This window comes from Cebus imitator, unplaced genomic scaffold, assembly GCF_001604975.1.
Source record: "Cebus imitator isolate Cc_AM_T3 unplaced genomic scaffold, Cebus_imitator-1.0 Scaffold2, whole genome shotgun sequence".
Classification (NCBI taxonomy): Eukaryota; Metazoa; Chordata; class Mammalia; order Primates; family Cebidae; genus Cebus; species Cebus imitator.
In genome coordinates this window covers 9167483-9193419 of record NW_016107317.1, presented here as the reverse complement: position 1 = coordinate 9193419, position 25937 = coordinate 9167483, and the positions used below count along the sequence as shown (strand labels likewise).

General features: G+C 44.2%; 1 protein-coding gene across 3 annotated transcripts in view; it reads right to left on the bottom strand.

Annotated features, from left to right (window-relative positions):
* Positions 1 to 14576: 14576 nt before the first annotated feature.
* Positions 14577 to 25937, bottom strand: part of SENP1 (SUMO specific peptidase 1) — a 66911-nt gene continuing 55550 nt past the window's right edge. For all 3 annotated transcript variants that reach the window (XM_017529215.2, XM_017529199.2, XM_017529189.2), the window contains 5 exons: positions 20073 to 20276; positions 19142 to 19221; positions 18108 to 18192; positions 17487 to 17582; positions 14577 to 16729 (listed from right to left, as the gene is read on the bottom strand). In XM_017529215.2, coding sequence (XP_017384704.1) covers positions 16667 to 16729; positions 17487 to 17582; positions 18108 to 18192; positions 19142 to 19221; positions 20073 to 20276 — 528 coding nt within the window. In that variant the 3' untranslated portion in view covers positions 14577 to 16666. The remainder of the gene's footprint in view (positions 16730 to 17486; positions 17583 to 18107; positions 18193 to 19141; positions 19222 to 20072; positions 20277 to 25937) is intronic.

The window sequence follows — 25937 nt, the reverse complement described above, 5'->3', positions numbered from 1 at the left end:
TGCATTAGGCGCTGAGCTCGGCACTGCCTGTCTGAAAGCTCTTACTACCCCAAGCTGTGATTATTATTAGCTCCCTTTTCAAGATAAGGAAATGTAGACACCAGAATGTGTTATTTTGGGGCTCCCCAGACTCTGGGTATTCACTAGAACTCTACCTATTGATACTTGGAAGTTCTGAAACAGACACATTCCTTCATTCCACAGTTAGTCCTAAAAAGGCTGAATACGCGTTGAGGCTGAGGCAGCACCCTGAAACTCACTCCTGAAGGGTCATTAGAATGATCATCTGGTATCTGGAATTCCCTGTCCTGTCAAGGATGATGGGGACTGCCCTGAGCTGGGGAATATGTCCACTGAGGGAGGTGGAGGACAGTGGCCGGCCTGTGTGCACTCACAGCATTGCTTTAGTGAGCTCTGTTTGCCTTCGCTGGGCAGGGACCTGCACGGACCATGTATTTTTGTCATGCCCGACGGGGAATGCACATGATTTATGAAGTTTTTTTTAAACTGAGGCTTCCTCATAAAGGAGCTTTGAGAAGACTGCAGCAAACCTGGTTATGAAAGGCCTTCCTTTCTGTGATCTGTTAGACAAGGTATTGCTGACTGCCTGCCCTCAAGAGTGACGGACCGTGTGTGCCCCACCCTAGGTCTGGAATGGCCAGAGACATTCAGGAAAGCTGCATGTGGATTTGGACCTCATTCCCCCATCCCGTCTCAGGCTTCTTGCCCTTTACACCCTTTTGGCTGACATTTTTACCCACAAGAAACCTGCCCCAAGAAATCTCTGAGTCCCTGATCCCTTATGCCCTTGACGTCAAAGGTTCAAGCTTCCCTGGACAAGTCACTTGAACTCATCGAGTCTGTTTTCTCCTCTGCAAAATGAGCATAAAAATATCCACCTTGAAATCTTCATAACAAGGGGTTTAATCAACGCCTCACCAGTTGGAAAGCTCTCTGAGAATAGCCCTCCACATGTCATTTAATCTTGTCTCCCCAACACCTTACGGAGTGCCTGGCACATAGAGGCCAACACTAGATGATAATTTGTAGAACAGAGTTCTACTGCCTTCAGTGAATTCAGTGATGAGGTATAAGTAAAATGTGTTTGTAAACTGCAAGCATGGTACCTGGTACTTGGTAGACATTTAAAAAGTCTGGGTGAAACTGCATTTGAATCTGACTCTCTCCTACAGATGCCAGACCCAAGACTCTGGCCCAGTTGTGAGGTTGGGGCCCCAAGGTTCCAACCATCTCCTGGCCTGATTGGGGCTGCAGAGGAGCTCTGTCGGTCTCCCTCCTGGGCGCCCCTTCCCCCATCCCAGAACCTTGGCAGCAGCCTCCACAGCCCCTCCGGGGTGGTGGGCGTCCCTGTGTTGCCACAACTAGGCTGGGCCCCTCTCCAGGGAAGCGGCTGAAGAGTGTGAAGGACTGGTGTGTACGACTTTGTTTATTTTCTCTGAAGAATCTTGCCTGAGCCCTGCTATAAAAATAACCTGCCTGTAAACCTCATCTCTGAGGGGGAGAAAGAAGCTTTTGTATCCAGGGAAGCTGCTCTAACTGCCTCCCTGTACCTTCACCTCAGCCCATGCACCAAGGAGGAGCCAGCTGAGGTGATGAGGGGCCAGGGGAAGTGAGAGGGGTGCGTGGGGAGGGAGGAGGGGATGGAAGAGCAGCTCAGCAGCCCCTCGCCTGAGCACACCAGAAGCCTTTCACTTGTCTGCTCTACCCAGGAAGATCCAAAGAAGGAACTGAGAGAGAGAGAGAGAGAGAGAGAAAGAGGAAGTCAACAAGAGAAAAAACCAAGATACACTGGATATTGAGAGAGACAAGGAGGCCAGTAGACAGAAGATCAAGTCCAGGAAAGAGGAAGGACATGGGAAGAGTGGGGAGAAGAGTGAAGTCAAAGGAGAAAGAAAACCAAGAGACGTGTATGCAGAGACACGAAGCTCAAGGGATCAGAAAGAGACTGGCCATGTTTACAGATGTAGCTAAGCATGTGGTCCCCACCACCAAGGGAGAAGGCGGGCACAGCCAGGCTGGCCCTGCCACCTGCTGGGTTCCTGCTCCACTGCACAGTACAGCTTCCACGCTGGCTCAGGCTGTGGCAGAAAAGACAAAGGTCCCCGAGCACCCACCATGGCCGGGCCCTGGGTGAAGCTCAAGACATAGGTCCCACTGAGGCTTCTCAAAGTGTTCCTTCCAAGGAGCCAGGCCCAACAGCAAGGAGCGAGTCTGCACTGACACCGGATTCAGGAGACCTGGATTCAAGTCCCAGTTCTCCCACTCTTAGCTGGGGGATCTTGCACAAACCACTTAGAGTTTCCCAGTCTGGTTCTCTTATCTGGAAACCATAAATAATAAACCTCCCTGTCTACCTGCTAGGGCTGTTGACAGGTCTATGGAAGCATATCTGAACAGGCTCTCCAAGTTGTATGGTGCCAGCAAGACAAGAGGGAATGACCCATTCCTTTAGCCATGTTTCTCTAGGTAGCCATCTTAGGATCATAGGTGAGCCATACTGAGGATGAACTAACATAGGAATCTCCTATTATCTCTGTTTTTACAGATGAGAAAATGGAGGCTTTCACAGGTTAGCAACATGCTCACCGTCATGTATTCATAGCTCTTAGGCAATAGAACATGAATCCAGGTCTCTATATTCAAAGTCTGTGTCGACCCAGGGTGCTGGGCCTTCTCTCCAATCTGATGGCAGAGGCTGCCCAAGAATGACCCGGGACCATCTGCTCCACTTCCTTTAAGGATGAATTAATTTCCAATTGCTCTATGCAGGCCAGACCTATCTCTCCTTAGAGACTGCACAAGCAAGTGAGCATTAAAGGGAGGCGGGAGGCCAATTTCCACCCAATATTAGGAAGAACACGGCTATTATTCCAGTGATGAAGTGAGCTGCCTGGGAGAGTCTGAGCCCTCTGTGGCGGCGAGGCCAGCAGGCCAGGGCTTGCAGAGACCACTGGTGCCTGTAGGAGGCACGTGCTGGGCTTAGCAAAAGAAAGCCCAACATTTTATACTCCTTAAGTCTTCCCCAGCCCATACCTCGGTTTCCCCATCTGTACAGTGCTTGGAGCAAGACTAGGTGAAGGCTGAGGTCTTGTCCAGCTCTAACTTTCTAGAATTCTGGAATTCCCAGAGGCAGGACTCTAGGCCCCAGGGTCTGGCTGAGAGAACAGAGACACAGCTGTTTGGCCAGCCTGGTAGAACAGTGGAGCTTATTGAGCTCCTGGTTCCCTGAAACAGGACCAGCCGAAAGGCACACGCAGAGAAGATAAATTCATCTGTGGGTCTGGTGAGAGTTACTGAAAAAAATGCAGTGCTTGAGGACTGTCCAAGGAGAGCTGATTTCACCTCAGCCTGTGATGCTGCCCCCAAACAGCGAGAACAGTACACTGGGCCTCATCCCACCATGGCCAGAGGGGAAACAGTGATCTTGCAGATGACGTCCTCATCGACAGCACAGTGACCAACAGCTCTACATGGTGGGGGCTCCTTAAAACAGTTCCCCTTCCCGGCCGGGCACGGTGGCTCACGCCTGTAATCCCAGCACTTTGGGAGGCCGAGGCGGGTGGATCACGAGGTCAAGAGATCGAGACCATCCTGGTCAACATGGTGAAACCCCGTCTCTACTAAAAATACAAAAAATGAGCTGGGCATGGTGGCGCGTGCCTGTAATCCCAGCTACTCAGGAGGCTGAGGCAGGAGAATTGCCTGAACCCAGGAGGCGAAGGTTGCGGTGAGCCGATATCGCGCCATTGCACTCCAGCCTGGGCAACAAGAGCGAAACTCCGTCTAAAAAAACAAAAAAACAAACAAACAAAAAAAACAGTTCCCCTTCCCTTGCAGGCCTGGTCAGGTGGTGTTTGTAAAGCAAAGGGAATCCTTTTAAAATTTGCCTTGAATTAAACTGTTGTTGTTTATGTGACCAAGAAGTGTTTATTTCAGCAACAGAAAGACCTCCTTAAGTTTTGAGCCCAGAATTAGAGTGAGGAGGCCTGAGGTCTACCCCGTGGATATCTTTGGGTTGGACTGGAGACTGGGAGGTGAACAAGATGCTGTTGCAAGGTTTCTAGCAGTCGTTATGGGATGTTCCTTCCACTCTTTGTACTAATGACGATTAATGTTGATGCAGTGACTATTTTAATGTGTTTAGACACCTGCAATCCCATTTGACCTTCACCACAATGTGCTAAGTAACTGGCTAATATTATGTAGGTAGTAGATAGATCGGTAGATAAGATTATGCCCATCTTAGGAGAAAATGGAGGATCAGAGAGGGTAATTCTAAGGACCCTCAGTTAGCCAATGATGGCTCTGAGGCTTGGACCTAGCCTCTTGGCCCCAGATTCTGTGCTCTTCTTCATAGCACTCTGCCATCCCTCCACCCCTGCTCCCAGTGGAGCTGACTCTACCCTCCAGAACCTTTGGGCTAGGATCCTTCCTGCATACTCTGTTTCCTTCTAGATGCCAGTCTGGGGATGAAGAAGACTGGAATTAAGTTCAAGGGAATCCATCAAGTATCCCACTGGCATATTTTCCCATCTTCCTCACTCTTTCTGATAGCACAGAGGCTGGAAGGGGGCAATTGGAGGGATTACAGGAAGAAGACGGAGAAACAGTGTTAGCAAGTGGTTGGGAAAATTCTGAGTTCTTTAGTCAATAATAATTAATTAATATTAATAACTTCAAATTAATAAACATTTGCAAACCTCTTTTAAGTAATATAAACAGCTAATAAGCCTTTCATTCCCAGCCTCTGAAAGAAGTAAAATGTTTGGGGAGCAGCCGGCTTACAGGCCTTCCTGCTTCTTCCTAACACGGTCCCTCCTGCCTACCCCTTCTCCCTAGCAGTCCTGTCCCTTGTCCCTGAGCCACCCATCCTTTTAGAAATTCTGTGGAGTGATGAGGGCTGGCTGTTTCCTAGCTGACAGTGGGAGGGAGTGGAGACCCCTGTATGCTTGTGGAACAGCCCAAGGTCCCTGAGGATCCAGGGGTGGAGAGCTCCTGGTGGAAGCTGGAACAGTGAACAAAGAGGCTTTTGAGCTAGGCCTCAGCGAAAGCTCTGGAGAGCCAGTGCCTTCAGCCAGCCTCCCAGCTGCCCTCATACCCTCAAGGACTGGCTCAGGTAGACTTCTGGCTCTGGCTTCTTCTCCCCAAAGAGATCCCTCATGCAGCTTTGTGAACCAAATGCTGCATTACAGTGCCCAATGCATCTGAAATGTCACCAGAGATGGGGTCATCTCCCCAGTGTCCTCTTATTCCTTCTTTTAAGAGACTTTGAACTCAGACAGATCTTTTCTCAGTGCTAGCATCTTCTACTTGCTGGTTGAGCGATCCCGAGCAACTGACAATCTCCCTGAGCCTCAGTTTCCTCATATGTGAAATGGGAATAATGGTATTACGTACTTTACTGGTTTGTTACACAATGCCTGGCACATAGTGAGCACTCAGTAGACACAGTATCATGGTTATTATTCCTGCTATTCACCCATCCTCCATTCCATCTTGCCCATGGCTCCTGCTAGACTGGACCCCATCCAACAAATGGGTCCATCAGATGAGAAAGCATCAGTGTGACCCTGAGCTGAGCTCTTCCTGGATGTGATAGGGGCCTGTGGTTCCACAACCTAAGGGCATAGGATTGGGGGTCATGTGGGGGAACTAACTTCAGGCACTAGGCGCAGGGTGACGTTGACACTGACCTTAGATGACTGAGTGGACTCTAATGGGCATGTCCGCATGACTTACAAAGAAACTGACTCATACAGAGTCTTGGAATGTTCAAGTTCACTGGTTCTCAGGTTTTGAGGGGGTTCAAGGGACCCATGAGAAGCTGGCTAAACTCATGAAACCGCTTTCCAGCAAAATGTAAATTCTACATGTTTTGTGTATCATTTCAGTGTGTTATCTGTGACCCTCAGGTTTACCCCTCCTCAAGCTCTTCTCTCATCTCACAGTTCAGGGATTGAAGTTTAGAGGGGTTCAATAATTTGCCTGAGGTCCCACAGCTTGCTAGTGGTATGGCTGTGGCTTACATCTAGGTTTTAACAGTCCTCTCTCCCTCCACTGGAAAGTGGCATCACCATGCTGTTCATTGGCTGAGATTGTGTTCACTCCCCTGCCCAGGCACTGGAAGGTTAGCAAGTGCCACCAAGGTGGACTGCCTGGAGTTCTGAGGAAGTTGTTCAAGGGTTAATTTAGGTGGGTCCTGGGTTGGGTAAAAGATACCAAAAAAAAAGAGCTCAAGCCAAGAGCCACCCTGTACATGGTGGTAAAGGGTTAAAGAGCTGAGTGTAGCCGTGTGTGTGCTGAAGAGCAAGGCTGCATGTGCAAGGGCGCACGTCCCTCACTCACACATGCTGGTGGTACAGGACCGGCACTGCAGGCCAGCCCGGGAGAGAGGTGCCACGCACTCCTGGTATGAATGGGCCTCTGTCTGCAAAGCTGTGTGAGCCTCTGTGTGTGCAGGTCCCATTAACTCACCCTCAGCCACATGTGGAAAGGGGAGGAGAGGCCTGGGGAAGCCCAAACCACTCAGAGTTCTTCTGGTTTTAGGCTGAAGTAGAAGACATAGAAGAAAGAAATTACACAGACCCAAACTCAGAATAGCACATGCACATGCACACACATGCTCCCCACCCCGCTGGTGTCTGGTCATACCCTTCTCTTCTCAACCCTATTGTCAACCTGTTACCCAGCTGGGCATTTTTGGGGGGAAGAATCTTCAGCTAATTCCTAAATCAGATTCTAGAAAGCTGACTTTATTTGCTTTGTGGCTGTCTCAGCTTTGTCCTGTGCCTGAGTCTGGGAGTGGCGGCTCATTCCCTGACTCACCTGCAGTTCCCGATACGTGGGCTCATCTCTCTATCCAGCCAACAGGCATCACTCGCACCACTGTGCCTGTGATGGACAGGCTTGGCTCACGTTCTGTCCTGGGCCTCATGTTCCCACTCCCCCTTCCAGTGCTCTCTGGGACTGGGCCTCTATTGCCTTTGGCTGTGGTTTGTTTAATGGAGTGACTCCCATCTGGAGCAACCCACAGCTCAGGACACAGGGAGATGGTTGTCCAGGCTTGCTATTTTTTCACTAGAGGAGCCAAACCACAGTGATGGGCTCAGTGGCCTGGCAGCACCTTCCTCATTCCTCCTATCACTAGCCTGGCCTCTATTCCCCTGGCTGGCCCTGACTACCAGTGGCCTCTGGTGCAGGAATTCCAGTTACCCTTTAAGAGACTTCCTGGGTTGGAGTCTGGTCCCCTACACGAGGAGAGAGGGGAGGTCTGAAGTAGCCAAGGCTGAGAGAGAGAACTTGGGGACCAAAGGATAGGCCCATAGACCAGCAACCATACTACATTCCTCCCTCTATCCCCAGTGCCTGGCATAGAAGAGCTCCTAGAATAGTGAGTAAGCAGTTGAATGGATAGAAGGATGAATGGATAGATGGGTAAATAAACAAATGAAGACTCAGATTCATGTAAACATTATGTTAAAAATCTAATTTGATTTCCTAGCCCCAATACAGGAAAGAAGGAAGAAGAGGCCTAGTTTCAGAAGGTACAACCATGCTATCTTTGAGTCTAAGGGAAATCTCTCAGTTCAGGCCCCTTACAGTGTGTTTGAGACTCCTTGGAGGTCCAGGATTTGGTAAAACTGCCTTTTCCTCCATTCTCATGTCTGCTTCTCAGGCCTCGTCTTGCAGAGGCTGTTTTGCCCACTAGAAGAGGCTTTAGAGCTGCTCAGAGCAGCAATGAGTTTGGGTGGAGGTGGGTATGGCTCAGGCTGCCAGGTACCATGGAACTGAGACCTGGGACAGGATATTTTAGTCTGGGGCTAGAGCAAAGTGTTATGTGCCTGGGCCAAGAGATGCAGAAAGTTTTCAGCTCCATAGTAGGCATTCACTAAGTATTTATTTACTGAATGAATGAATGAATGAAATAGTTCTATGTTCTCTTCTCTCTCACTGATACGACAAACTCCTCTTCTTGGGGTAGGATTTTCAAAAGCTCTAGACAACTAAGGGCCTTCTTCTAAGGGTAGAATGAATCAGGATCAGTAGCCCTGCTGAAAGAGAAAGAGACAGTGTGTACACCTCCTCACCACCCCACTACCCATGGTCCTCACCCCCACCCTCGCCCTCATTCCTCTTCTTTACCACCAGTTACCATGGTGTAAATATGGAAGTGGGGGCTGCCAGGAGGAAGCAACATAAAGCCACTGTGTGTGTGCATGACTAAGTGAGTAAAGGGATGTGAGACGGTCTTAAGCTCTGCGGAAAGGCCTCCTCACATTATCGGCTGGGGTGAAGAATGGTACATGGAACTGAGGGGTGTGGGAGGTGGAGGATGGTCATCTGGTGAGGAGGGGAATGGCTGATTAGAGATAGGCATCTCCACACCACCAAGGCCAGAGGTGTGGGACTTGGAGACTCCATTCAGGAGTCCTATAGTTCCCTTTCCCAGCCAGACCCGAAGGACCCTCTCTGGTGCCGAGATCTTCAGGGAAATGCTCCGAGCTCCTCAGGACATCTTCATGCTGGGGTTTGGTCACTATTCTCTGTTGCAATTTTCCTTGAGAGAGCCCAAGTGGGTGCATTCCTTCTTAGATCTAGAAACCCAGGGTTTTAAGGCCCAAAGAGGCTAGCCTCTCTTTCCGTGAGAGTTGAGTCCATTTTCTGAGCAGACACAGGAGAGCTGTTGGCTCAGGGCAGGCAAGGAAAGGCTTCATGAGCCAAGGGAAAACAATTAGGAGTAATTACCATCAAGAGAGGCCTCCAGTGAGGGGTGAGGGTGGGAAAGGCCATCTGTTGAAGAGTAAGATGAAAGTGGCAGAGTGATTTTGGGGATGAAACAGGAGAGAGGGCGGGAGGAAGGGTTGAGCCAGAGTGTGTGCTGTCTTCCTTCTCCAGTAACAGGGCAGCACTCCTCCCCCTCAGCCTCTAGCTGAACTAACTTCCGCCTCTACAGGGCACAGGGGCTCAGCGTATGGGGGTGGGAAGTAGAGGGGGGGGGGCACAAGGCTCTGCATTCCTGACATTCTCAAACCAGTAGGAATGGCAGAGGAAACTCCAGGCTGGAGAGACAGAGCGGGAGACACAGACTGAGGCAAAAAGATAAAATGGAGTACTAGAAATGTTTCCAAATTCCTACAAGTATAGGTCCCCAGGCCATCCCACAGAAGGCCACCGCCTGGCACACTGGATTCCTGAGGCCCTCCGTGGGGACAGGCTGAACCCACTTGGCGTCTCCCTACCTCACCACCTTCAGTTCCTAGGCTTCCCCTTTCTGGATGCAGACGATAGACCTTGAGGGAGAAGAGTTTTGCTAATGTGCGCAGCCAAGAGCAGAGGACGAAAGTTAGGAGGCAAAAAAGCAAAAGGACAGACAGAAAAGGGTTGTCATGGGAGAGGTGAGAATTTCTTCTTATCGCTGGCTGGAGAAGCCAAGAGAAAATGAATCCAGTGGCGGAGGGGCCCTCTCATTTCCCTTGACCTCCAAACTACGGTGAAAAGACAAGTAAGGACCTCAATCCTGCTCACGAGAGAAAAGCAGGTTCTCTTCTTTGGTTTCACTTTGGTCGAGTACCCCTGGAGTCGTCAGGCATTTTTCCTGTTGAGACGAACTGTACGGCCATGTGGAAGCAGCAGATTCTAGCACTTTTAAGGGCTTTGGAATCATATGCTCCCTGTTTCTGTCACTGACAATCTGTGAGACTCTGAGTAAATTATTCAATCCCTACGCTCCTCATTTTCTCATCTGAGAAATGGGGATAATAATGTACCTACATTATAGATTTGTGAAGATTAAATAATACATATAAAGTATTTGGCATGTAAGTCTCAGGCCAAGGTCTCAATAAATGTTTATATTATCATTAACACTATTTGAAGACAACTCTAACTGCCAAATGGATCATGAACTTGAAGCCAGAGACTTCAAGGTAGGAAGTATGATAAACTAGACACAAAGAGATGAGAACTTGGAATAGGGCAGAGGCTACCGTAATGGAAGTGAAGCACAGCTCAAAGATGCTAAATAACAGAAATTCATTCATCCCTTCAACTATTCTCTCCTTCAACTATTGTAGGCACCTGGAATACAAAATGAACAGAACAGATATTTTAGTGAGAGATGGATAAAACAAATCATTGGATACAAGTTGGGCATCCCAAATCTGAAATGCTTGAAAATACACTGATATGTGACACTCAAAGGAAATGCTCATTGGAGCATTTTAGGTTTCAGATTTGGAATACTCAACTGGTAAGTATAATGCAAATATTCCAAAATCTGAGACATTTCTGGTCCCAAGCATTTCAGATAAGGGATAGTCAACCTGTAACATAGTCAGATGCTGGTAAGTACTGCGGGGAATAACTGAGGATAAGAAAGCTACAGGGTGTGAGAACTGGGGTAAAGGGTGACATTTCACCAGAGCCCTGAGGAAGCAGTGAGTAGAATGGCCCTGAGGTAAAAGCAAGCTTGGTTTCTTAGACAAACACTGAAGAGGCCAGTGTGGCTGAGGCAGAGTGGCCAGGGGAGTGTTAGGCGATGCTGCTGGAGAAGTGGTAGGTTGACTCTTACAGGCAGAGTTGATTGGCTGGTGATGGTATGATGGAAAAATGAGGGACAGGAAGGTAAGGAAGTAAAATATTTTGTCTGGGGTTCAAGGAACAGGCACCCTACCCCCTTCCCTTTGTAACTTTCTACAGAGCCCAAGACCAGACCGGGTACCCAAGGAGTGGTTGGGGATAGAGGCTGACTCTGACTCATGGTTAGTCCAGGTCTCCATTCTGAGGGACAGTCTATTCCCTGCCTGGTGATACATGATGTAGACCCAGGCATTTGTCAGCTATCTTTATCCACATTCAGGAATCGGAAGAACGAACGTGGCTTGACGATTTCCCTATTCACTCCATATTCAATTGGCTTAAAAATCTTAACCATGACTAAAAGAAAACCTTACAATTTGAGAACATCCTAGGGACCAGAAGAGGGTCTTCTAACCCAACATAGAGAAAACTAGCCACCCAAAATAGTTTTGAGAAGTTGGTGCTTTCTTACATTTTACTGTCATGAGTGTAAGTTTTACAGGTAGGAAAATGGCAAGTACTTCTTTGAAGTTATACTGTGAGAAGAAAGGGGTGCAGGAGAGGAGCAAGAACACAAGGCCACAGTTAGCAGGGTGGGTTGGAAGTCCTGACTGGTGTGTTTGGCCTCAGAGGAAGGTTCTCTGGCAGCCTCCACAGACAGATTTGGTTTTTAAAAGTGCCAAAGAGCCACGAATTTGCATGTTATTTGCGTTCCAGGCTTCACTTCCAGGTACATGGGAAGAAATAAATGAATGAACTGTATTCAGACTCCTGGGTAAGGGGTGGACTCAGAAATCCAGACCACACCAAGGATCCAATCACTGGTCCAGCTTGATCAGGAGACACAGACACAGACAGAGACAGAGCAAACAGTCACAGAGACAGGAAGACAGTGTTAGAGAGACAAACACCATCAAATCCTTTTTACCAGGGAGTTTCCAGTCAAAGCAAGAAAGCAAGATCTACAGTTTATTTTAAATAAGTCAACTTTTTAAAAATTAAGAAGAATCACATATTGATAGGCAGAAAAAGGCAACATCATCCCTGACTTATCTCCACCTTTGCCCCTCCATCCTCTACTTCTAGCTCTGTATGGAACCACATGCCTATGAGTCTGCCTTCTTGGTAAGGTGTATTGCTTGGTGTTTGCTTAGCCTCCCAAATTAGTTAACTATAAAGTCTACAGACTCTAATAGAGACTCTAAGATCCCGAGGACAAGGTCAGCAGGCTATAAAACCCTGAGGACAAGGTGGCTTTTATTTCCACAGTCAAACCGTCTTTTCACTCTACCCTTCAGGGTCCCCAAACCCAGTGCTTAAACACATGCTTGTAAAACACCTAGCCTAAGGGGCTTCCTAGAAGATACCCAGAGTCTCAATCTATGAGGGATGCACAATATCACCGGAAATAAAAAGGATAGTGAAAACTGTATTTAACAGAAAGCTGTGTAGTTAGAGAAAAATACTTCCACAAGGCCCCTGGGATGGAGACTGAGAACCGCCACCTAGCCCCAAGAGCATGCTAAATGCTGAGGAAGGTATTTTTGTTAAGGGCTGGGTGGGGCATTAAGTTTGAGGCCAGAGACGAATAATTTGGGAGCACAAAGGAGGTTTCAGGCTGTCATGGGCAGTCCTCCTTCTTCCACAATATTTTTTCTTTTTAAATTTTTTTTTTGCGTTGCCCAGGCTGGTCTCAAACTCTTGGGCTCAAGTGCCTCCTGCCTCAGCCTCCCAGTGTACTGGGATTACAGGTGTGAGTCACTGTGCCTGAACCACAACGTTGTCTTTCTAAATAAATTTGGATAGTTACCTCTACCTCATCATTGGCAGGCCAGAAAGAAACAGCTTTTATTCCTGGTTTGAAAAAAGCACCGTATCATTCACCTGCCCTTGGTGGCTACACGTCTCAGTCCATTCCTGACGCAAAAGGTGAATTACAATACAAATATCATGTGGACTTATATATTTTCTGATTATAAGGGCTGCAGATGTCCAGATGAGAGATTTTAAGATCATGTGATCAGGGAAAGCATCAAAGAGATGGGATTTGCATACAATTACTCAGTAGGTATTTGTAGAAGGAATAAAAGTAAATTCAATGAGGGGTCTCCAGTGGACTGGATTTTGGGCTTCTTGAGTACCACTCTCCCACTCTTTCCTTTCCTAGCACTTGTGTTCTGCAAAGAGTAAGGCAATCTCCAGAAGTAAAGGAATCAATGACTACTCCTTAGGTTAGAATGGAGAAAAGTCTGCAGCTAAGTTCTTAACTCTAAAACCAAGCCAGTGTTAAAACCAAGCCAGTTTTAAGCCCGTGGCCTTAAACATTTAACTTTGAATCTCTGCCTTGATTCTCTTCCCAGCAGCATTATGGCCCTTCATACTAATCCAGAATCTTAGAGTTTGTTAAGAACCCTGGACACCTGGTCCAACCATTCACATAATTGGAATTATCCCTACCATCTCCCTGGCAGGCCAAAGAGACAGCCCACAATAACATTTTAAGGTCCTTCCCCAGCTCAAAGCCTCCTAGCCACTCTTTTCTCTCACAAAGGATATATGTATAAGATCTTTATTTTAATGGGTGAACAGTATGACCTTCTGTCCCATGTTTCCTTCTCCACCTCCAAAGCTGGGAATGGCAGTGTGTGTTCTTAGAAGACAGATGTTAGGAGTCAGTAAAACAAGGCCCTAGACTATAATAAAGGATGCAGCTATGAGCTTTGTCCCTTCACATTTTTTGGCATTCCAAGCTATGGATGCATTGCTCCTGGGCAGGGAAATAGGTAACCTTCTGAGGAGCTCAGCACATGGCCTGCTTGAGTCAATGATAGGGCCCAATAGCCTAACACCTATTTTCCTGACTCTCTTGGGTATGTAAACTCCCAGGGTGGAAAGCATCATATTCCACCTCATGTTGGTCCATCCAAATGGACCAAACAAAAAGACAAACCCCAGATGTCAGTCCTCTCTCTTATTCCGGCAAGACATATTTAAGAGCTGGAGGGATGGCACAAGACCAGAAGTTGAAACATTAAAAACACTGGGACTCTTAAATGAACGCTTCCCCATTTACCCACTAGAGCTCTTAAGGGCCGTGTAAAACCAGGCGGGTAATGCACAGGCTAGGGGAGGGGGTTGGTGACCAGGTTCTCTCTGTTTCTACCTCAGGATCACTAAAACTTGGGGCTAACATTGCTGGGGGCAGTGGGTAGATGCTGGCATGATTATGGTGGCTAAAGAATAGAGAAATTGATTCCACATAGAAGTATGAAGCATCTCATATAGAGGAGTCAATTGACATAAACTCCCCAGGCTGGATGAGAGGAAAGTACTCTTACATTCAACCCTAAATAGGCCTCCTGGGAACAATGATGGGACCCAGGTTGTCAAATGGGATATAACTAGCCTCTGTGCCTCAGACCATGTGCTTCTCAAATGGGTAAGAAAGGTCTATCTGATATTCTCTGTTCAGGGTCCCAGAGTGATTCTTGGGACTGTGGTTTCTGTTGACAAGGTCTCTATAGCTAGCATCTAGCGCTTATCGTCCCTCAAATATTTGTTTTTTAGGGAAGGCAGGTGAATATGAGCACTGAACACAGAAGAAAGGGGAAGACAGGAAAAAAGAAAATAGGCTTATTTAGTTTGAAGCAAATTACATAAGATTTAGTAACATGCCTTTGGACCACAAGATTTAGAAATAGCTTTTTTCCCTTGGTCATCAAAGCCTACCCCTAAACAAAGGGGAAAGTATCCAGATACCACTCCTGCTCTTGTTGGCTAGCTCAGGAAAGAATGGTCCACTGTAAGTCTGTATTTGGTTCCCTCTGAGCCACCTGGGCCACAGCCTGTCTCAGCTTAGCCCACTCATACCAGGTCCGGGGTGGTAGGACAGTCTCAAGGTCACTAACTTCTACTTTGTGCAAAACTGTATTAGTCAGAAAGGGGGCCCAAATTCAGACAGGCTCAACAATTCCTTATATATTTTTCAAAGTGCTTTTGTTGCATGTTTCATTTTCTGCTATACATGGCAATAAATATTTGCTGCTTTGGTCTGTACAAAAAGTCTGTGAGGAAGGTAAGACAGATGTTATCTAAATGGACAAACAATAAATACAGAGAACAATCTTGTTCTGAGTCCCCCAGACAACAGTGAAAGAATCTGAAAAAGGTCTTTTGATTCATAGTCCAAATCTACACCATACTGCTACCTTTCAAGTTGTTGCTTACATACAGTAAATACCAAGAACCAGACAATATTCCAGGAGTCCTGCAATGAGCCTGCATGCCACAGCTTTCTAAAAGAGCGTGTGAAGGTCCCCAGCAACCCATATAGAGAAAGCTATTTATTTCCTACAGAAACTCAAAGAAAAAGAGAAAGGGAAAGGGAAAGTGAGAGAGAGAGAGAGTGAAAACAAACACACAAAAGGTGGTCTTTCCCCAAAATGCAGGCAGTTGAAGGTAGGACATCTAGTTGCTGGAGTGGAAACAGTAACATTCAGTTAACAATGGACTATTTAAAAAAAAATAGTTTTCTTTTCAAATTGTTACTTGTGGTAAAACATAGAAAAATGTACTAAACGAGCTTGTATAAAACAGCAAAATTTTCAAATAAGCCCAGGAAAAAGCACAATGCTGGAAAGAATGGGGTACAAGGGGAGGGGAGAAAAGATTTCATACAAAACTACCTATTACAATACAGAAAAAAGTATAAAATGTTCCTACTTTGGAACTTAAGTACAAAATGACACTGGCATTGGATCACTTCACTATCTAAGCCTGAGGAGCTCTCAGAGGGTGGGGAGAGATGCTAGAAAGAACAAAAAGAATCGAAGTCTTTAAATCTCAAGTTGATCAGTCCAAACTCCACCCGCTTTTTTTTAGCTGAAAATATTACCTCCCTCTGTAACCTCTACCCATATGGCAAAGTTCATCCAGGCCTCAAAATATTCCATTAGGTAGTCCACAAACACCCTACACATAGGGGTTGGGATCTCTGTGTGCTGCAAATTGGAAAATGGAAATAAATCTACAGGCTAAATGGTGAACACATTCAGTCTTTTTTTTAAAAAAAAGCATATCCCTGTGAAATTTTATACATATATATATGTGTGTATGTATATATATATGTATATATATGAAATTCTCTGTGGTTAGAAACATATTTAAGCTAGCTAGCCACAGACCAAATGACCTGCATTCATCCAACGCTGGAATTTTATGCTAAAGACTAAGGACCTTCTTCTTCTTGGTCAGATGTAGGCAACAGTAAAAGTGGTGCTTTGTTGTGCCACTGAAACCGCTCCCTGGGTGGGTCTTCCCCATATCATGTGTTGGTAGCACATGCAAACCCCTGCTTTTAAGGAAAGGACTGCTTGGAACTTTGGGACCTGTCCAGAGCTCATGTGCTGTGCCTCTGGATAGGATGAAGCTACAGATGATAAAACAGCTATGTATAGAAGCTGATGGATTTTGTGTAGGGACATATAAATAGGAAAGGTCCTGGAGGAGTGGACTTATGCATGTGCCCCAAAGTCCAGTTTACAGTCACATTCCTGACTATACATCTTGAAAACTGTGTGTATGTGGTGTGTGTGTGTGTGTGTGTGTGTGTGTGTGTGTGTCCATGTGTCCATGTATATGCTGGTGGTTTTTATCCCTATCTTTTGCCCATGTCCTTTCCTACTTCTTAGTAAGGCCTAACAACAAGAGTTTATATGAAACCAAGATTCTTTCCAAGCTTTTCTCAGTCCCATAATTAGGGACTAAGTGAGGCTGGAGCCCTTTGAAAACAAGATGGCAGAACTGAAGAAGTGAAAAGCAGTCTCTCTCTTCAGCTTAGGGATGTCCCTCACCCCTTTCACAGCACCGAAGTTTCTTTGCAAAAATAGTATCTGAGATACAAAAGGAAAGGCAGATGTGCTTGTGAATGCATCTCGCCAGGGCCTGGTCCAGGATCAAGGGTGTTACAAGAACAGAGGGCTGGGAGCAGCTGTTTCCAAGGTCTCTGGCTGTAGACAACAAAGAGCTGGTCCCCCACATGGTCAAGGTCTGCTAACTGAGACAGTCTTCACAAGAGTTTTCGGTGGAGGATCTCCCAGACCATCCGCTTCCGGAAGTATGGCATGTGTTGCTGTAGAGACACAGAGACACCCTTAATTATCATTGCTTTTGTCTAGACCTAACACTCCTTTCCCCATACTTCTTTCTTTCTCGAGGTTTTCAACAAGCAGTCTCAGTTGTGCTTGTGGTCTTTCAAATTATTCATTCTTGGTTACATATGGTTTTTTTCTTTCCATTGCTTTTTCTATTGTAATTTCTATTGCTATTTTCCATTGCTATAGCCTTAGAAGTTACACTGGCCATTTCCAGGAGTCCCCAGGGTATGCCCAAATGTCTCTAAAAATTTTGAGAATGGTGTCTAATAAGTCCTCTATGTTGAACTTTTAAGAGGATATGAGCCTAGGCATAAAAATAAAAAATTCACTTTTTAGGAGAAGAATTTAGGGAACTTCAAGAGTCAGCTTGGGCTGGTCTAGACAAAGGGCTACGGTAGAAAAACCTGATAAAACCATTGAATTAAACAGAAGGCTTAAGTGGAGAACATATCAGAATAAAGCATCATCTCTAGTCTCAATCCACTTTGGTCTCTGAGGGACCATGTGGACAGAAATGACCAATCACTTACTAAGAGAAGACTAACAAACTTCATCAAGTGAGGGGTCAGGGAAGAGGGCAGCATAACAAATTACATTAGGAGATTGAGTTGTGGCCTATTTCCAAACCTGACTACTAACTAAATGCAAAGAGAACAACTGGAGTGACAAACATCTACTGGGCATCTTGGAGACAAGGTAATCCTAGAGCTCCCTACTGAAGGCTCAGATCACCTGTGTGAAGTTGATTGGTCTGTCTTTGGTAATACAGTCAGCATATTTGCAGGCAAACATCCCACAGTCACTTCCATTCATCTGTTGTGGAATTTCCTGGAAGACCAACAACAACAAAATTATATCTTTCCAAGTTTCTTTCCTTCTTAGATTAAAAATAAGAACCAAAGGATATAACTTGTACAGGTTTCTCTAAGTTATAAACAGATGACCCTGGTACTCCAGTCAGGACAACAGAGACTCAAAGAAACAAAATGTAACATTCTAGTCAGGTCTGTGTACTTCATATTAATCACACAGGAGAATATCTCAGACTTCCCAGGCATCTAAGGGTATAAAAACTACTCCCTACCCCAGAGGCCAAATAATCAGCAAACATTCCCCACAGTAGTAAAACGCTTAGTAAAATATCTGGGCATTTAGAAAACTTAGTTCTACATAAGAAACACACCACAGTTTTCCTACACATAGCTTAATCTATCCTCCCCCAGAAACCAACCAACCAAGCTGAAGTCAAGCTAGACACTAAGACAGGTGGTCCCTGGGAATTAAGCAATAAAATCCTATCCTCCCCAAATACTCTACCTCTTAGGATTTTTATTTCATAAAGATGAAAGGTACCTGGCTTTTCTTGCTGAATAGCTGCCAGCCATTGGTGTCAAACTCTTTCCTTTTCTTGTCAATGCTTTCTTGCTTTAGGTATTGCCTAAAGGTACCAGGAGAGAATGAGATAAGCAGTGGAGAACACTGATGACAGCTGCTACCCTAAGAATGGGGCTGACAATCCCTAGGAACAACTTTGTTTCATCTGCTCCTCTGAGGAAAAGAGTATATAATGCTGGGCAGGGAATCCCTGGACTGCTAAGTTTTCTCCAGAGCTGAGCTTGCCTCTTATAATGCCCACTTTGTCAGCTCAAAAGGAACATGGCCTCTGCCTCTACTAGTCAAGCTCCTTCTACCTATCATTCCTTCTGAGGAAAAAAATTTTTTTATTCTTTTCCTTGGTTTATATGGTCCTTTAGAACTCAATCTAATGGACGAAAAATGTTTCTGGTACTATCGAGTGTTTATTTACTATTGCTAGGCTTGATTCTTCTATGTAAAAATTAAATCCAAATCAACAATGTACTGAGTGCACACCTTCAATAGAGCACTCTTTTTAAGTGCAAACTGTTCACCATCGTGGAATCTACTTCCTCCTGGCCATCAGAGTGGTACGGTGAGGAATAGGTGTGTTGGAAAATGAAACAGGTGGGGCATAAAGAGATTTGCATTCTGGTTTCCACCTGAGCCACTAACTAACAGGACCTGGGCAAATCAAAGGCACCTCTGCGGGCCTTGGTCTCTTCATCTGAAAAATTAAGAGGTTGGATTAAATGATTTCTAAGTAGCATCTGTATCTTTATAACTAGTCTATATTTTAGTGCTTTAGGACAGTAATTACTCCCATTAGGAGTAATACTATCCTAATAATACTGGTATTATTATATCATTTTTAAACTATACTTACTTAGATATAAAATATGCATTTTTACTTAATATAAAGATTTTATTAATCATTCCATTGAAGGTATCAAACAACTGAATTCAATTACCGGGAAAAACACCACATATACACCGATACCAAACTCTTCTGTCCTCAACTCCCTACTTACAAGAGGATTCTGCAGGCTTCATTGTTTATCCCACCCATAGAGTCGTAATAGGTAATATTCTTCTTTCTAAAGTCCACAACCTGAGAATAAGAAAAAAAATTTGTGTGTTTATGAAGTGAAGAAAATTGGTTTCTCAGCTTTTCCTTTCCCTGGCCTTTGGAACCTTTTGCCAAATTTCCTACAAAATCATGACAAGTTTGACTGATACTTTGCATTATATTATGCTTGATCTGCAGAGAAAAAAAATGAGGGGTTATGTACATAAAACTATGATGGCACTGATCAACAGGTGGCCTTGTTATTGCTGTGAAACCTTTTTCTAATGTTCATTCTGTCCCTCTGCAAGGTGGGCAACAGTGAAGAAACAACACGCTCTTTAGGGAATGTAAGCTGAGTATTTCAAGATCATTTCCACACAGTTTCAGAAAGATGGTAAAAAGATTCTGGGTTTTATTTCTTTATTGATAATTTCCTTTTGGCTTTATGCTTTTCGAATATAATCGAAAACAGACTGTGAAATAACTTTTATAGTTTCATTAACACATTAAGATAATGCTCACAGAGTCATTAAAATATTAAATTACCAAGTATGCAAGGCAAGTCACGATTAGGCTGAAAATAACAGTCACAGAATCTGAGTGGCAGCATCATTAATAAGTCACTTTTTTCCCATGCCTTCCTTTAAGGATGCTTAGACAACCTATAACTCTCTTTTAAATATTTCCAGAAAAGGAAATTCCACAGCTTTCTTCAAAATCTATATTCTAATCTTGATAGGAAGTTCATTGATCTATCTGACTTTAGTCAACCTACTACTAAATAATCTTTCTGTCAATAATCAAGGGAACAAGTAAAACTACTACTCACTACCCTCTGTGTGTTCTATAATCATATAGCTTTCAAATTTTATAAAAAATGAAAGGGTACTCACAGCTAGACACCAGTGTACTCCCAGGTGAATGGGCACCAAAAGAATGTCAACAGAAAATACATCTACTTTCTTTGTCCAACGTTTCACTGCCTGATAACCAGCCGTTTTTAATTTAGTGAAGAAAAAGGTATTAAATGCATGCACACTTGGCAAGCCTTTCTCTTTACTTCGCTCCATCAGCATATTCATGTAGAAATTGATGATCTGCGGGAAGAAAATATACCTATTAGAATATATACTCAAGCCTTTCAAAATAGTTGCAGTTGCTGTATTGAATAGCATATATAATTGTTTCCTAATCAACTAAATTAAGTCTTCAGTATCCAGCAGACTCATTTCTTGAAATCAAATTCTGACTAGAAGGAGGAAGGCTGATATGCTACAAACAGTGAAAAGAGAAAAAGCTGACATATATATTATAGGGTTGGGGGTACAAATGGGCAGATGCTGGCGCAGCTTGTAGAACACTGAAGGTTAGGTCAAAAGACTGCAGAAAGACAGGGGTGTTAGGTGAGGCTTACAGAAAAGTAAAGGAAGGAGTACAAGCAGTTTAATAAGGCACATTAGCAGTTATCTTAATCTACTGGAACTGTGTGAGCAATTTAAGTAGATACTGAGCTCAGTTAGAGCCTAGTGTTAGTTAAGTTAAGATCAAGAGTTAAAACCATATATGAGGGCCACATAGTTTTGCACAAAGATAGAAAACTCTGCTCCATGGTTAAAGACTGCCTTTTCAACTTAATAAGCCACCCTGCAGAGGCAAACTCTTTTGGTCTCAAGTAGAACTAAGTGACAGGAGAAGCCATAAACTGTCCTGGAAAAATACCTGTAAACTGATAGTAGCTCAGCAACGTCACCTTTATATAGAGGCACACATGGAAGTATAAAAACCTACCTTATATGAGACCTAAAAGTCAGGTTACAAACATGAAGAGTAAAGTTCTACCCCAGAATCTCTATGGTTAGCTTTCTCATCTTTGTTAATTCCACTTATGCCTTCAACATCAAGTGTGAATAAAAGAAATTACAATGCCTGAGTGGGGAGATGTGTGATTCTGTTAATGAAACAACATCTTCTCTAATAGTGACTACGTTGTGTATGGTTCCATTAGGTCCAGGACTCCTTGGTGCTAAAACTTGAAAGTTATTGTGCCGGAAGTTACTGCATACTTACTTTATGTGGCCAGCTGAGGTCAGGCCAGCATCTGTCAACTGCAAGGAATGAATGGGCTAACTGACCCAGGCTTGGAAATATGACTAAGAAAACAGGCACATTTTTCAGAATGCTTTTTGGGGAATGGGAAAATGCCCCTGTTCTTTGACAAATATTTACACACAAGGATGCCAGAACAGTGAGCTACTGCCCAACGGTAAGCAACTACATACTGGGTAGGCAGCAGGGAACACTGCCAGGAACACACTAGAGCATGGTCTAGACCAGAGAAAGGGCCTATAGATGAGGATGCCTAGGCAGCTGCAGGGAAACCACACTCGCCATGAGGCAGGGCTCTGAGGTAGGGGAAGGCTAGGACTGAAGAAAGACACTGTTTTCTCTGCAGCTCTCATGGCTGAGCAATAGGCCCAGCTGGCCCAAACAACTCAAGTTGTGGCTTATTCTCTGCCTAGTGTGATGCCTAATAGATAACTGGAGCTCAGTTTTATAGATAATGATAATCAAGACACAATTAGAATCAGGTATTTTGCAACTATAAGTTTTCAGTCTAACTCTGCCCCTCAGGATTATGGTGCTAAAAGATGCCTCTAGGTTTCTGAAGGCAACCATGAATGCAGCAGGATCTTCCCAGCATGTACAGATCTCTAATGAGGAAAAATCAGCAAGAAGGAATTCACTGATTCTTCTGGCCTTCTACCCATCTTATAATGTTGGCCATGTTATAGGGTAAACCCTTCACTCCAATGCATAAGCAGATGACCTGCCAGTCACTGTAAGCCAAACCTTCCATAGGGACAGGCAGCTCATATATTATAATAAGAAATAAGGACTAAAGGGGGAAGTGAAAGGAATCAGGTAGAGAGATATGGACAGCGAAGTACATGACGGCCATGGAGATTCATCTCCCCCAGGTGCCTATCAGAGATGTATTACCTCTAGAATCATAAGCCTGAAGTTAAACAAACAAAAAAAAGAATGACAAAACAAGTGTCATGCTATATATCACTATTCTATTTTTCAAGAGGAAAGAGTTCCAGAAACCAAGGAAGCTTAGCTGGACTTACACAGCCTGAGTTTTGCTTTTTTGTTCACCTTGAGAGGGTTCATTAGAAAGCTAAAGACCAACATAGCTGAACAAGAACAGAGAACCCCAGTAATCAGACGCCATGGTATCTGTTCCCTTTGAGAATTCCTATTCCATTGCTGCACCAAACCAAAGTTTCTCCACTGAGAGGGAAATGGCCCCCTCTAAAGTCTACTAGTTAATTAGCTCTAAGGAGTGATCTAGGCTCTTTTTCTCTTCTCCTATATCCCAGTAGGAGGGAGTTTGGTGACCTCAATGCTCCCCATATTAGCTGAGAATGTAAATCTGACATTCGAGGCAGAATTTAGATTCAAGTCTTTCTCCTCAATTTTTTAGCTATTACTCCATCCAAATGATGAAAATTGCCATAGTTCAGCCAAGACACAATCATACCAAAAAATAAGCTAAGAGTTAGAGAACAAAAAAGTCCTACATGTCATCTCACAGAGGAGGGCTGAAGATGAAGGAAAAAGAAATGAGAGAAGGGATCACAGTGTTCAAGATGAAAGAGGAGCAGTAGTGATAGTCACAGCATTTGCTTGCATTTTGTGAAGACAACAGTCCCCCACGCCAAGTTGGCAACAGCCCTTTCCTCAAACAAGACTCTCTTAGCTCCAGCAGATCCTAAATTCCCTTTGAATTAAGGAGCTAAAAGTAAATCAGCCCTGTGCTTGCTGTTTGTCTTGCCAATATACCACAATCTGAGGACTACTGTCAACGTTAGTCCACCTGTCACCGTTTCTGGAGCCCACGCTTGCCTCTGTTTGCTCACTGTGGCTCCTGGTGCTTAAGGATCTGCCCTTCCTGCTGCCTTTGCAGCCTTGGCCATAAGCGTCTACTTGTCTATGCAGTCCTGTTTAGGGATGGGTGGGTTGTTTATGGTGTCTTGTTCCTTTGAGATTTTATTTGAGGAGCTGCCAGGCTGAAGCTGAAAAAAGCTTTTCTTTTTTTTTTTTTTTTAAAGACACGGCTTCACCATGTTGGCCAGGATGATCTCGATCTTCTGACCTTGTGATCCACCCGCCTTGGCCTCCCAAAGTGCTGGAATTACAGGTATGAGCCACTGCACCAGGTAAAAAAAGCTTTTCTTTAAGAGAAAAGCCCACAATGTTTTCAAATTAAAGATTCAATCCTTTTCCTGTATGTTACCACAATGAGATAAATAACCAATGCTATTTGTATCTTCCTTCTTCCCCAGTAAACCAGCCGAACTATTGTTTTCTCATGCTTTTAGAAATAAAACATTTCCATTAACAGTAAAGTCTTGATTTTTAGCCATTCTTATGTTTATACTTTGGACCTTCTAAATAGCTTGAGAAAAAATGTTCTACAAGGCCTGGGCGTAACAATACTTCTGAGCAGAGATCAAGTCAACTTTTGGGGGGACGAAAGTCATTTTTCCAATTTCACCCCTCTAGATTTTCACCTTGACCTCCACATTCTGATTTTTAAATTAAATTTACCCTTGTCAACTGCAAAGCCTGAAAGACTAACTGAACAGTAGCATTTGAATAGTATGGTTCAGGTCATTCACTCATAGGATCTAACCTAGTAGTATTAAAGAAACCAAGAAGGCAGGCTTCCCTCACTGTGAACATGCATACAGAATTTTTCTCACATGCCAATTCAATGAACAATTAGACTTATAGCTAAACTTTTAGAGAAAGATGGGCAAGCAACATGTTTATGGAGTCATTTATGGAGAATAACTACTATCTCCATGTGACCCTGCATAAATCCCTGGCTTATCAGGGCTAGTTCTATTAAGAAACACTTCAAAGAGATAAACAATGATACGGAAGCCAGTGAGTCATGTTAGAAAACTTTAGTTCTGATCATTTTATTACACACATAAGTGTACAGCACGTGGTGGATTCATCATATTCACTTAACTAATTTATTTCATTTTGCCTCATGTTTTTCCTTCTTATGCAATCAGCTTTTATACTCTAAGGAAAACCTATTCCTAAGGCTAGGTTTGTCTAGTTGAACTTAATGTTTTGCAAGCTGTTTCCTCTCTTTACTGAGCATCACTCAGATTTAACTACTCCTTGGAAACAATTATCAAACTGTGACCACTACCAATTCCCCCCATTCCCATCAAAGAAATATAGTTGGAAAGTTAGAATGCTAGACAAAGCTGGGTGTGGGCTCTTGCCTGTAATCCTAGCACTTTGGGAGTCTGCGGTGGGAGGATCACTTGAGGCCAGGAATTCGAGATCAGCCTGGGCAACATAGTGAGACTCTGTCACTAAAAAAAAAAAAAAAAAAAAAAAAAAAAAAAAAAAGCTAGACATGGTGGCACATTCCTATAGTCCCAGCTCCTTGGGAGGCTGAGGCAGGAGGATCACTTTAGCCCAGGAGTTTGAGGCTATTGTGAGCTATGATCATACCACTGTACTGGGTTACAGAGTGAGACCCTACCTCAGGGAAAAAAAAAAGTTCATCAAAATGCATGTGCTCTGATTCCAGATTCTGATTCTGCAATAAAAATCAGGTGACTTTGGTACTTTCCCTATAAAGTTTCACTTCGCATTTTATACTACCAATCAAGTAAGAATATGCTCTCTATACACCCGACTATTGTGATGCTGAATAGCTGAAAGACATCTTTCTTTTCAGAGACAAAGCTTACCAAGTAGGTAATTAGTCTGCCTGGTTAGCTGTGGCTTCAGTGCAGTTACAGTCTGCTATGCAGATTCTATCTTAATTACTACTTCACCATCCTCCTGTCCCCCATATTTTCTATGAGTTTGCTCCTCATGGGCCTTTCACTAGTTGGTGAAGTTAGAAATACCGTATTCCAATAGCCCTATGCTTTTCCATTTGGAAACAACTGGTAGTAACTAATATGGGTTTGTAGAGTAGAACCATCCCCCCAAAAAAAGACTTGTCAGCTTGCTATTTTTCCAATACATCCACGTAAATTAGCAGCAAGGAATGAAAGAGAAAATAGGGTCTTAGAGGGAAAATAATAGACAGACAGGAAATGCTCCAGTTATCCTGCTTCTCCAAGTAGAGGAAAAAGTGTTTCTGGTGGAACAAGTAGATGGATCCTATGCACCCAGAGGAAAACATCTGGGTGCATAGGATCCATCTATTTGTTCTAGTCTTCTATATCCTTACTGATTTTCTACTTATTCCATCCATTATTCAGAGGCAGTGAAACCTCCAACAGTAATTGTAGATTTGTCTATTTCTCCTTTCAGTTCTATCAGATTATGCTTCACATATTTTGAAGTTCTGTTATTAGGTGTGTACATATTTAGGTTGTTAAGCCTTCCTGATGAAATGATCCCTTTATCATTAAGAAATGTCTCAAGGCCAGGTGCAGTGGCTCACGCCTGTAATCCTAGCACTTTGGGAGGCCGAGGCAGGCAGATTATGAGGTCAGGAGATAGAGACCATCCTGGTCAACATGGTGAAAACCCATCTCTATTAAAATTACAAAAAAATTAGCTGGGCGTGGTGGCGCACCCCTGTAGTCCCAGCTACTCAGGAGGCTGAGGCAAGAGAATTGCTTGAACCCAGGAGGAGGAGGTTGCAGTGAGCCGAGATTGCACCACTGCAATACAGCCTGGGCGACAGTGTGAGACTGTCTCAAAAA